A 14,108-nucleotide genomic window follows, 5' to 3' on the forward strand; every position below is an offset into this window, starting at 1 on the left:
CGTGCCCTGTACGCCAAGGCATAAAATAAACAAAAATACCTACGAAAAAAATAGTGCTGCCAAGAGTCGTTATCGAGTACCACACAGTGACTTGTTTTTGTTGGTTTTTATGCAATAAATGACTACTTATATAATCTAGGAAGGTTTATTTTTTAATATTTTTCTTGCGTTATCTTACACTCGTTATATATACTTACAACAACATAAATAAAAAACAAACATTACAAAAATAATCGTAGTAAAGCACAACACTCTTTTCTATCGCCATGACGTCATTGTCACGACTGGACGACTACGGCGCAGCTGACCTACGGTTATGAAACTCTCTTTAGAGACGTGCTGTGTCGCACGCAAGGAAGCCGCAGGCTATATATCGATTTCGAATCGAATCGATATATACATGAAAAGTAATTTAGAAAAAAATGAACCGAATTCAAATTTGTATTTTTTTAACCGACTTCAAAAAAGGAGGAGGTTACTCAATTCGACCGATTTGATATATATTTTATATTTTTTTTATTTATGTTCGGAGATAACTTTGTCGTTTATAAAACGATTTTGATAATTCTTTTTCTGTTGGAAAGGAGATAACCCCGATATAGTACCATGCTAAGGAAACCAGGATTTTATAATGAGATCTCGAAAATCTGCATAACTTTTACTGGGTGCACCGATTTTGATGATTTTTAATTTAATCGAAAGCCGATGTTTATCATGTAGTCACATTTAAATTTCATCAAACCCGATTACAACTTTTTGATTGATCTTTGATAATGCGTATTTACTTGACTATTTTTTCGTCTACCTACGTTGTATTACTTGTCGATATAATTGAAGTTAGTTTTTTCGTTTGCCTGCAAACACAGTTATTATCTTATTAGATAATAGTTTATTATTTAAGGTTCATTAGAACAGTATTCCACTCTGCCCCGTTCCATAGTGCCCCATAAGGCCAACGTTTTAAACGAGTTTTATAAAAACTTAGGTTATTTTTTGAACTTTCCACACAATTGTCTCAAATGATTAAAATTAATGAAAAAAAATATCATTTACCTATTCTTTAAGCTTTTTTACTAAAAAGAAAGTACTTTGAAAAGAAATCTCAACTTTTGAACATGAATAATTGTGTTTGCTCGAATACAACGTAGATCGACGAAAAAATAGTCAAGTAACTACGCGTTATCAAAGATTACTCAAAAAGTAGATATCAGATCTCAATGAAATTTATATGTGACCACATGATAAACATTAGCTTTCGATAAAATTAAAAATTATCAAAATCGGTACACCCAGTAAAAAGTTATTACGGATTTTCAAGAGTCCCCACGCGCTGTAATTGGTCGAAGCGTTACCACACGAATTAGTTTAGAATTCAAATTTTTATCGACACTGTTCCATAGTGCCCCGTGTTCCATTGTTCCCCAACTCAGTAGTTGATCCGATGAAGCAAATTAATATAATCGGTGCGGTCGATGCCAGCCTTAGTTTAAAAGAAATATTTACATGCGTTAAATATTTTTTTGCTTAGGTAGCAAATAGTACTAAAACAGTACTGAGTAAGTAGCAATATTTCAAATCAAATATTTCACAACACACGACGACACGACATGGGTCTCAGAAAAAAAGCTTTTATGAGAGTGGGGGTTAGAGATGATATTGATACTGCCAAATGATTTTGAGAATGAGAAAGAAAATCGTAATTTCGCTCTTAACCTTAGATAAAAAAAAATGAAAAAAATAATTTTTTTTTATTGGTAATTGTATATTATTAAAATCATCGACGCCTTCCAAAATGCGACAATGTTCTAAGGTATCGCTCGTCTTGCACTTCACTAGTTTTCTCGCTATTCGCTTATGACGTCATCAGCGTGTCGTCTATACTTGACAACGGCGTGTAGAGAACGGATTAATGACTACGCGCTAGAGATGCGCCAGATTTGAGATATCAGATTTATTATGGCGATTTGATTGATTTTAGTTGATTTGATTTTTTATTCATTTGCTATTTATGTGTTAGCTGATGATAGTTTTATGTTTTTTACCTTTCGTTTTATTCAAATATTAAATTATTTATAGAAAATATAACACGTTTGAGTCGAATTTTGAATAGCTAATTGCAAAAATGACTTGTAATTATGATTTTTTTAAAGTGCAATAAAGAATATATAAATCATCTATACCATTTTGACTAGCCCGTTGGCGCAGTTTGTAGTGACTACAGGTCAGCGGTGCTTTCTGCTCCGGAGGTTATGGGTTTGATTCCCACCCCGAGTCTGGGTATAATATATATTTATTTATATTTATATGTATGCTTATCAAAAAAAAAATAGCTATACCAGTCAGCTGTTACCTATAACACAAGCATTATGTTGCTTACTTTAGGAACAGATGACCGTGTGTGTATGTTGTAAATATTTATTTATTTATTATTTATTTATACCTCTTGCGTCACATCCCTAGCGGTCAACTATAGACGACTTCGGCGTTCTGGACATATCATTTACGTGGAATAAAAATGCATGTTTTTATTTCAATGTTTCTCAGTACGTGTAGCTCTAAAAGACTTGTTTTTTATACTCAAATGTTGCGGGGATATTCTATTTTCATAAATGTTGAATTAAAATACTAGAAATATTTTTTTAATAATTTTATTTAATATTTTTGTGGTCCGGGTTTTTTGTCACCTATAGACGTCGCTGGCGCACAGGACTCGCGAGCCCTTGTCAAGTATAGGTGACTACGGCGGTCAAAAGGTTAAATGTTGGTGTTTAGTCCTTACTGTTTATTTTTGTGTAAATGAGTTTTGTGTAAATGTAATGATTAAAATATTTTTTGTACCAAAGAGAAGAGAATAGAGTCAATAGAGACCAATGCTACGAAAGAAAATGTCAACAAATTGGCGCCATTCTCATTTCTGTCATTGTCATTGCTGGTTGATTGCCGGTAACTCGTTCGTCATCTCTAAAGACGCACTAAATCGCCGGTGCCGGATATTTTATTTGTTACAAATTGTTAAATAAGTGTTATTTTGTGCACATAGCATTAAAAATGGCGCCGCGCACGGCTAAAGCTAAGGTATATGCGTTTCATGTAATTATGTTTTATTATATTCGCAAAAATAAACTGGTTAGCATGGTTATCAACAGACACTTCTACGCTTTCACGTGCTTATTTTGTAGGATGTAATAGAATGTAATGTTATAAATGACCTACAGTTTTAAATATCTCAAACGATTAATGTTGATTGTGATGTAAATGCGTCTTATTTTATATCTACGAAATTATGTATAAAGGCCGCGTGTTTCTATATTCTTTTTTTTTTTATTTATCTTCATCTTCAACCACTTCTTTTGTTCTTTCCGATTTTCCGATAGATCAGTGTATATATATATTATATGATGATTTACGATATTATTCAGAGTAGTAACGTCTTAAAAATTTGAAATTAAATCTAATATTCCTACTAGTTGTCTCATGTTAGTTAAAGTTTGATGAATGTTCTCAACATTTTTTTTTTATTGTAATACCATTATGTTGTTATTGAAGGATGTTGTGAATTTGAAAGTTACTTCAAATACTGAAATCAAGTTCAATTTAAATTGTAACTCGAAAAATATTTTTATTGATAATATAAATAAAATTAAAAATACATATAGATCATTTGTAATATGATATATTGATTATATCGATATTGATTTCATTGTCATAATTTTTGAATCAAATTAATTTTGCAGAAAAATGCAGATGTTAAAGTTTCTGAAAATGGTGTAGCAAAAAAAGGAAGAGGAAAGGCTAAAAATGTATTAGATGTAGAGCAGGACTCAGAAGCAATTGTAGAAGAAAAAGTTACAGTTTCAGAAAAAAAGAAACGAAAGATTGCTGCCAGTGATAATAATGATGACGAGTCAAGTATCAATAGCAAAGAAGATACGGCACCACCAGCAAAGAAAGGAAGAAAGAAAAATGTGGAAGAAACAAATTCTGAAGTTAACACATTAAATGGTGATAATTTTGAGGAAGATGCAACAACTCCAAATGAAGACCAGAATGAGGAGCAAGGTGATTCAAATGGGCATTCTGAAGATGCTCAAGCTCCTGCTACAAAAGGTCGTAAAAAAACTGCCAAAAAAGAACCCTTGGAATTGAAGCCTAAAGAAAGTAAAGCTAAAAAAAATACTAAACAAGAAGTGAATATTGATAAAAATGAAGTTACTGAAAAAATACCGAAGGGTCGGGGTAGAGGTCGAAAGGCAAAAAATCCCGAACCAGAAGAAGAAAGCTATGAGGTTAAGGGTGAACCTGCAACTAAAGGTAAGAAAAAAGGGCAAAAAAACCAGGAAAAATCAGAAGTAAAAAAGAATGTCGAAGAAAAGGAAGCAGAGAATGAAAATGAAAACTCATCCTCAGAAAAAGGAATTGAAGAAGATAAAATAGAAGTAAAAAAGAAAACTCGTAAGAATGTAGGTAAAAAAGTGCAGGTCAAAGATGGGTCAGAAGATATCGATGAGGAACCTGCAGAAGCTCTGTCTAACAAGAACGGAAAAGATGCCAAAAAAGAGGAGAAAGGAAAAGGTAATAAATGAATTATTGAAACTCAATATTAAAAATTTCAAATTAGTAATTCTAATTTATAGTAGTTTGACATTATATATTAAATTTTTAACTTTTATTGGTAAAGATTATTTGTGCTTAGCTGTGTGGCTACGGAATTAAAGAATATAGCCACCCCCTCTCTTCCCGTGGGTGTAGTAAGAGACAACTAAGGAATCAACACAGTTCCACTACCACCTTGGAACTTATAAAGCCGACCAATGGCGGGATAACCATCTGACTGCTGGCTTTGAATATGCAGGCTGAAGACGGGCAGCAGCATCTTCGGTTCGACAAAGCCAGCCCTGCGGTCACCAACACACCTGCCCAGCGTAGTAACTATGGGCAACACAATGAGTTCACGCCATTTTTGGCGCAAACTTGTGGAGGCCTATGTCCAACAGTGGACTGCAATAGGCTGAAATGATGATGATGATGACGATATAATATTCAATTATTGTTATATACGTTCAGCTCGTTATACGAACTTATTGAGAAATCAGTAACAACTGTTAAAGTTTTACTTTGCTAGAGTTTTGTACACAATACTAGTCTGTACAATATAGTCTATTAATTACTTTACACCTATTTTTCTTTGACATTTCATTAGGTGATGTAAAAGGTGACACCGAAAAAGATGATACCATTCCTGAAACTAAGCCAAAGGGTAAACGTGGACAAAAGAAAGCTGATAAACCACAACCTGAAGAAATACAAGACACCGGTGAGCCAACATCAAAACGTCGGCGTAAGGCTGACGATAAGGGTAACTAATTTTGTTGATTTTTTTCATTATTTAATGTCATTGACCATTGTTTCGTATTACTATGAATAAGTGTGTTTTCTTTATTATTATTAAATAAACAGTTTCCAAAATATTTGTTTAATTTTTTTTTTCTTTCCTCTATATATGCTACTTTTTACCTTGGCTTTTTAAAAATAATTTTATCAAGTAATTTGTTCACTTAAGTAGAATTTTACTAACATGGTAGAGGTATAGTATAAGATCTAATAAGACTTTATTTCCTTCAGTACTAAGATTAAAATAGTATAAAATACTGATTAATTGATTTATTCAGCCAGATGTGATATAACCAGATGCCTTATTCTCCATCAAAGAGATTAATTACATACTTATAATATATAAGCAAATTATTATATATATTAAATGCAAAATAATTAAATACATACTTCTAGAAAACAAAAACATTTCTTGTGCCAATACTTAGATATTATTAAGATACTATTGCATGAGTCATAATCTCATGCCATAATTATTTAAATATGGTTAGTAATCTTTGTAAAATAATTATTTTTATAAGGCTAAGCACGGCGACAAATAAGTTACAAAAAATACGTAAATGTCTTTTCAGTATTATAATTATTAGCATTAAATAATAATAATTGGCAAAGTTATAGTGATATGGAAAAAAGAATGCAGTTTTATACTTTTTAAATCTCTGCTTTTCAAATATAGTTATACTCATTAAATTCTAATCTTAATCTTTTATTTTTATAGTCTTTAAATTAATATATTTTTTTTAAATATTACTATTTAAATTAGAAATTGATACATTATATTATAAATAATTATATTCTCGACATAAATATGATAAAATTTGATGGTGAAATTTGTATGAGAATGATTACCATAAAACAAAGCGCATACATTATAAAGGAACTTCTTTTCAGTTTCTGAGGATAGTAAAAAGAAACCGGCTAAATCTACGACTGACTATGAATCAATTGATTTCTCTAACACATCAAAAAACTCACAGGGTAAAGAATGGAACTTCAAAATAGCGAGTTGGAACGTCGACGGAATCAGGGCGTGGATGGGGAAGGACGGTTTAGAGTATTTAAAATACGAGAAACCTGATATATTGTGCTTGCAAGAAGTAAAATGTTCTCAAGAGAAGCTGCCAGATGAGATAAAGAACGTTCCCGGTTATCACGCGTACTGGCTATGTAGCGACAAAGATGGTTACGCCGGTGTGGGAATATACACGACAAAGTTAGCAATGAATGTCCAATATGGCCTACACAACGAAGAACTAGATAGTGACGGTCGAATAATTACAGCGGAGTATGAGCAGTTCTATTTGATATGTACATACGTCCCCAACGCTGGACGCAAACTGGTCACGCTTCCTAAAAGATTGAAATGGAACGAAGAATTTCGAAAACATGTTAAGACTCTTGATAAAAATAAACCCGTAATAATATGTGGGGATATGAACGTGGCTCATAACGAGATAGGTTTGTTCATTTTGTTTTACACTTATGCTTAAACACTTCATATTTCGTCTTACGATTAGACGTAGGTATCTAACCATACTGTAGAAAAGTGAATTTTGTAAATTAACAGAAATGAAACGGCAATTTTTATGTCGTATATAAATACGCCACTGTTGCGAAAACATTTTTATATAAACGCGCAGGTCTCGGAAAACTACTGAATCTATTTTGATGAACATTAGTATGATTATAACATACATGAGCCTATAGAAATCATATCACATATACATGGCGATTATTTATTGACGCATTCGAGGTCAAAACCGCTGGTGCTGACTGACTATTGCGAAGATTCTATGGATTTAAAGTTGATGTACTTAGTACAGGGCGTATAATTCACCATACATTCGCCAAGACATTACTGCAATATTTAAGTTACATAATGGAATGTACACCTTATACAAGCTTTTTGCTCTATGTATTTGTAGTTTATTACTGTACACTAGTAAATGTTATGATCTAAGATTTATTATTTGTTCGGACTAGTTTTTGTGCTTTAATCTTAATCTTTCTCGCTGTGTCTTGCCTACAAATAATAATTAACGTCTAATTTTGATACTTAAAATTGTAGTGGCCAATTACAATAATGTTTTAATGTGCGTGCATGTTAACATGCGTGTAAGGGTATTCGTGCACGTATGGGTATGTGTGCACGTATGGGTATGGGTGCACGTATGGGTATGCGTGCACGTATGGGATTGCGTGCACGTATGGGTATGCGTGCGTGTGCGTGTATGGGTATGCGTGCGTGTGCGTGTATGGGTATGCGTGCGTGTGCGTGTATGGGTATGCGTGCGTGTGCGTGTATGTGTATGCGTGCGTGTGCGTGTATGGGTATGCGTGCGTTTTCTTGTAATATACGTTACGAATAAAAATATTTAAAAAAAAGGTTATTTCTATTGCTAAAACAATATTCAACATTACAGACTTGACGAATCCTAAAACAAATCGGAAGAACGCCGGTTTCACTGACGAGGAGCGCGCCGGCATGACAGAGCTACTGGGAGACGGTTTCGTAGACTTATATCGCCATTTCTATCCAAACAAGACTGGTGCTTACACGTTTTGGAGCTATATGTTTAATAGTAGATCGAAAAATGTTGGATGGTAAGTAGAGTCCATTTTTGTAACGTAACGAGTGTACGTACGATTGGGGATGTCCTTAATTCGCCGCGCTGCTCCGCTGCGGGTGTTTTCTATAACTTCTTTATTTTTCGTAACTGCCAGCATTAAGTTACAAGCGTCCGCAATATTGGGCCTTGGAGATAATAAGGCTATTAAAAATATTTTTAAATTTAGTAAAGGTCACAAAGTTCGTGACAAAAATTTCCCATAACACATCTTAACCGTGCAACCATGACACTATTGAATGCTGAATGCAATAAAGAATTGCTATTACAGTTGAAATTGCAAGCTTTCATTTGACTTATCAAAGGATCTTATCTTAGCTTATCAATAATTTTATTGTTTCAGGCGTTTAGACTACTTCATTGTATCTCAGAGATTACTACCGGCTTTGTGCGACACAGTGATACGAGATGAGGTCTACGGGAGTGACCATTGTCCTATAACAGTTTTCATGCACATTACTAGTGCAGACAAACCAAAAGAATAGACACGTTCTATTGAAACTGATGAGTCTCGAACAAATACCCTATTTCCATCAATTCATAGAATTAAGTGAATTTCTTTTTATCATTTTTTGCTACCTTTTGTTTGAAATTACTTTTGTAATCCAGTGAAACTACATAAATAATTTTGTTTAAGTTTGTTTTGGTTTATTGCTCATTGACCTTCATTAATATTAACACATCGTTTTGTAATTAAAGCGTGCATGTGTTACAAACTAGTGCTTACCTAAAAGTAAAATCATTTTTTTTTTTCATAGTTACATTCACATTTTTACAACATAAAATGTACTTTAGTTTGAAAGTTACAAGAAAAATTTGTTTTATGATAAAATGTCTATAATGCAAAATTTCATATTAAATAGCAGATACCTTGTTGTAAGGTTGAAAATATTTAATAATTATTTTACAATGTAATTGACAATTTTATTGAATAAAACCTTTAATAAGCCTTTTATTTAACAAAGAATATTTTAGTTATTTGTATGAATAGATGTTAATTATGTATTTAAAGGATTTTATTAAATGGAAACAGTATTTGTGAAATCATAGTGCCTTAGCCTGCCTTAGCCTCATAGTTATTTGAAACGTCAATCTCAAGAATTTTCATAAAGATAGTTTGGAAATATAAATATGTATATAAAAGGTAAGGTATCAATATAGGTACATATTGAACGAACACTTTTCGCACATCAATTTGTACAAGGAATTCGTTTACTTATGGATGGTAGAGGTAATGAGTACAGTATTATATGGGTATTATTTGAAAATTTGACTAGCTAATAATTGTGTTTGCTCGCAAACAAAAAAACCTACTTCAATTACATCGACCAGTAATACAACGTAAGTAGACGAAAAAATTATCAAGTAAATACGCGTTATCAGAGATTACTCAAAAAGTACTCATCAGATCTTGATCAAATTTAAATGAGAATACAAGACAGGTTTTAGCTTTCAATGAAAATAAGAATCATCAGCATCGGTAAACCCAGTGAAGTTTTGCGGTATGACACAACATAGGTCGACGTAAAAATAATCTAGTAAATACGCATTATTAGAAAAACATCGAATCCGGTCCACCAAGTCAAAAGTTCTGAGATAACATAAAAAAAATGACAATCGAATTGAGAACCTCCTCCTTTTTAGAAGATGGTTAAAAACAGTAAATAATAGCTCATTTTATATTTTTTCAGCGGAAATAGTATAAAGTTCAACTCAATATAAAGTTTTACACAGTATGTGAAGTTACACACGTTTTAGTGTTATGAATTAGCAGCCAATAAAGACATTAAACCAATATTACACAACCATAACATCATTTTATTTGTTGTTAAGAGAAAAAAAATAATTATTACTTTAATTTATATTCATTAATTTTAATAGTCAACAACTGCAACAATATTTGTATGTATTAGGTATAATTTTATTGAATATTAGTTAAAAATATGTCTGGATGATATTTTATAAAATTCAATAATGACTTACAATGTCTTGACAAAGTGGACTTCTCACAAATCAAGTGCCATCAACACAAGCAATTGTAAATTTTAATTAATATTAGTTAAAGTTTATAATTACTTGTTTGTTTTTATAAGTTTATCAAAATTAGATGTTACGGTGGTTCTAGGCCTAAAAAAAAACGAGAGGGTTGCAGAGAGCGACAAAATCATAATATAGTTGAAGAAACACGTATTTTGGACTTTTTGACAATTTATCTCAAACGCTGGAGATAGATGGCGCCACTACAACACGTAAATCCGTAACTTATTTGAGGCAGACGTCGTTAAAATAAAAACTTAAATAAAGAGTCATGTCAGGTTAAAATTAAAAGACAGACATCCAAACTTATATAAAATTAATACTAATATTAAATATTCAACGCAGACATATCTGGACCCTTGCGACGGTGCCGCATATGCACCTGAAAATAAAAATTAATGATAATTTTCTTTTGATTGAAACAATATTATTTAACATTATCAGAAGATAATAGTATCAAATTGTTATTTTTTATATTATTCCTATTCTTCTTTTCTTTCCAAATGGTGGTTGGTGTAAAAATAAGGTTCAATTGTAACTCTAAGCACTATTAATATAAACTTTATATATTGATAACTCAGCCTGTGACATTGCACTGCTGGGTATAGGCCTTTTTCTTCATGTAAGAGAAAGATTGGACCTTAACCCATCACTGCTCCGACCAATTGCTTAACATGCTCTCCTAGGCACGGTGGGGAGAACCACAAGGACAGACATCCAAACTAGAAAAGAATTATTTGTACAAATACAGATATCACCATCACAAGCCGGAATCGAACCCGCAAATATATATATATATATTTGCTGTGTGGCTACGGCACTAAAGTATTTAGCCACCCCTCCACAACCACCTTGGGACTTAAGAAGCCGACCGATGGGGGGATAACCATCCAACTGCTGGCTTTGAAATACACAGGCCGAAGACGGGCAGCAGCGTCTTCGGTGCGACAAAGCCAGTACTGCGGTCACCAACCTGCCTGCCCAGCGTGGTGACTATGGGCAAAACACATGAGTTCACGTTTTTTTTTTGGCATCAACTTGTGGAGGCCTATGTCCAGCAGTGGACTGTATAGGCTGTAATGATTGATTGATCGGCGTGTGCATTATAAAACAAATTATCTAAATTGTTGACAAAGTTTTGATGGCGCTGCTTAAATACGTCTTGGGTCTTTTGTGCATTTTTTTGCTAATCCCTCCAAATTTGATATAAATTTACAAGTTTCTTCACATAATTATGACTATGAGCAAAACACATAAGTTCACGTTATTTTTGGCGCAAACTTGTGGAGGCCTATGTCCAGCAGTGGACTGTATAGGCTGTAATGAATGAATGAATGAATGAAAATTATAAAGAAATTAATATGTCTATCTATTTTTAAACCACAGGGCACTAGCTGTGCCTTGTGGTATCACCCGCATCAATTTGTAATAAAAATGAACTATACTCATTATAAAAAAAAATAGTAACAGTCGGCTGTTACCTGTAACACAAACATTAAGTTGCTTACCATAGGTACAGACGACCGTGTGTCTATGTTATAAGATATTTATTTATTATTATTATTATTATAGCCCTTAGCTTTCCATGATAAATGGGCTATCAAACACAAAAAATATTATCAGTATAGATGAATTTTACAAATTACCTTAATTATTTTCCCAAAAGCTTCTCTTTGTAGTAATGCATAAGCAACATCAAGATTCTTTAATGCACTGGTTTGTAATTCTTCTAAGCCTGAGCAAAAAAAAGCTATGCCTGCCTCTAATCCAGTTCCAAAGTCACATTCATCCATTGCTATGCTAGCATAAGTTATTACTGGTTGAAGTTCTGATAATATTTTGTCTTTTTCTTCCTGAGACTTTGCTTCTGATAATTTTTTGAACATTTTTTTCATATTTGCTACAAATATAATCATAATCTTCATATAGGTTTCCTATTTAGACATTAAATACTCTATCGTCAAAACATTATTTATTTATTTATTTCATATAGAATATTTTTGTTGTATTTTAATAGTTTATTTATTACTATGTAGTTTGTAAAATAAAAAAAAAAAATTATTTTTAATGAAATTAAAAATTCAAGGCTTCAATTTATTCGCTTTGTCAATCAAATTCAATATTGTTAGCATTACTCTATTACAGTTTATTTATGAAACAAACAAAAATCCTAGACATTTTAATAATTACCATCACTCTCTGCTAATTTCCTGTAGCCTAGTTGTGTTTTTTTATCATATGGCACCACAATGCCAGCACTGTGAAAAGTTCGACAGACTACATTTTTTAATCTACTCTTCATGTTGAATTCTTCTAATGAATAGCTGTGTTCCTCAGCCCAACCCTTGACCTTTTCCATCAATTTTTGGCAAGCCATAGAAATAAAGGGTGAAGTTTTCTTTTCTTTTTGTAAAAACCAGCTAAAACACAAAAACTTAGGAAAATTTAGACAAAGTTCGTTGAAAGTGAAAAGAAAAGAAAAAAACAAATGATTACATACTACACTGCTCCAAATATGTTCTCAGATATAGGAGTGATAATATAATCTACTGCACTATCATTTTTGGCAAGAAATACTGGTTTTTCTTTGGGATTGTCTCTATAATATCCAATGTGGAATTCACTTTTACCCTTCTTTTTTAAAACAGCCTGGAATACAATGATTTAATTTTATAGAAGAAATTATTGAAATAATATTGTGCTGTGGTAATTTTTTTTTAATAGTTTTACCAAACCATGAAATATTTGTTTTGAATTACTAAGCCAGATCATATCAACAGGATAATAAAAGTATACCTGAAATTCAGGAGGATCATAAAAAAATCTCCAGTGTATCAAATACAAATTTTTATCTTTTAATTTTGGTAATTTATTCAAAAACAACTCATAAGGACCAATAAGTTGTAAGTTGACACTTTCTAATAATTTTTCAACACAATCGGATTCTCTAGTAAGGCACTCATAAAATTTGTAAAAATCTGGTGGCATTTCTACTAAAAAGCATTCTTTTAGTATACTGTGATCTTCATCTTTGTCGTAGAATGAAACAGTGCAATCTGAATCAATGTGAGTTTTATCACTCGTTTCCTTTTTATCCTCGTCGTTTTGTACTGTTATAGAGGCTGAAGGAAGGCTATCAACTTTATCAACTTTTTCTTGTTGTATGTTTTTGACATCTTTCTTTGAATTTCGAGTAACATCTTGAGCTTTCGCTTTACTATAAGGTTGAAAACGATTATGTCTTTGCTTTTTATTCGCCTTTAATTGAGGTGGATGCTTATACTGTTTATGATGTTCTGGATTTTTTTGGTAACATTTGATGCCATATTTACATACTGTTCTAGGATCTTTAACGTACTCTTGCCATTCCTCAGACATGGTAATAAACGTTTAATAGTTATGTAGTATGTAGATTAATTTTATTAAAGTCAACACAGTAGTTGCAGGCACATGGCGCCAAATAATAACTTAGTAATTAATATTAAATCAATTTTAATAAACTTATAAGTAAAAAATACACTAAAAATGATATTATTTAAAATTCACTAAATACGATACGACGATATATGAAAATATAACAATGTATTAAAAAAATTGAACCAAATTACCAAATCAGAACGCAATTTTGACACTGTCAACAGTGACATTTATACAATAACAATAAAAATAACAAGACCAACACATGGATCAAGTCATGGATGAAGGGATCAAGTATACCTACTCAAAACAAGTCAGACTTTTTTTCTATAATTTTTTTAGAGAATAGGCGAACGTTCGAAACTTTTATGCCCAAGAAATATTATAAAATAAATATTATTAAAATATATATTCATAACAAATTAAAAACATTGATACCTTAGTACATATTGTTTGTATGATCATCAGAAACAGTGAATTAATTCTAAAAATATATTTTGAACTTTAATATTCTCCTAAAATCCCATTAATCCCTTAATATACCAATATGAAGGTACCAAATAAGACTCTTGGGTTTGGGATAAAATGTCTTAAGATTTAATGTTAAGAAAAGATAAACTAAAAGTATAAAAACGA

General features: G+C 31.9%; 2 protein-coding genes across 2 annotated transcripts; one reads left to right on the forward strand and one right to left on the reverse strand.

Annotated features, from left to right (window-relative positions):
• The first annotated feature begins 2,908 nt into the window (after positions 1 to 2,908).
• Positions 2,909 to 8,654, forward strand: LOC123670033 (DNA-(apurinic or apyrimidinic site) endonuclease-like). Its single transcript, XM_045603527.1, has 6 exons — positions 2,909 to 3,075; positions 3,735 to 4,572; positions 5,201 to 5,356; positions 6,283 to 6,849; positions 7,815 to 7,995; positions 8,362 to 8,654. The coding sequence occupies exons 1-6, from the start codon at positions 3,049 to 3,051 to the stop codon at positions 8,501 to 8,503; spliced, it is 1,911 nt and encodes a 636-aa protein (XP_045459483.1). The 5' UTR covers positions 2,909 to 3,048; the 3' UTR covers positions 8,504 to 8,654.
• Positions 8,655 to 9,964: 1,310 nt separating this feature from the next.
• Positions 9,965 to 13,573, reverse strand: LOC123670509 (histone PARylation factor 1). The gene is made up of 5 exons (XM_045604001.1): positions 12,852 to 13,573; positions 12,556 to 12,704; positions 12,246 to 12,475; positions 11,702 to 11,955; positions 9,965 to 10,437 (listed from the first exon to the last, which is right to left on the reverse strand). The coding sequence occupies exons 1-5, from the start codon at positions 13,431 to 13,433 to the stop codon at positions 10,384 to 10,386; spliced, it is 1,269 nt and encodes a 422-aa protein (XP_045459957.1). The 5' UTR covers positions 13,434 to 13,573; the 3' UTR covers positions 9,965 to 10,383.
• Positions 13,574 to 14,108: the final 535 nt, after the last annotated feature.

The sequence above is a fragment of the Melitaea cinxia genome, chromosome 4 (genome assembly GCF_905220565.1).
Source record: "Melitaea cinxia chromosome 4, ilMelCinx1.1, whole genome shotgun sequence".
In the NCBI taxonomy this organism is placed as follows: Eukaryota; Metazoa; Arthropoda; class Insecta; order Lepidoptera; family Nymphalidae; genus Melitaea; species Melitaea cinxia.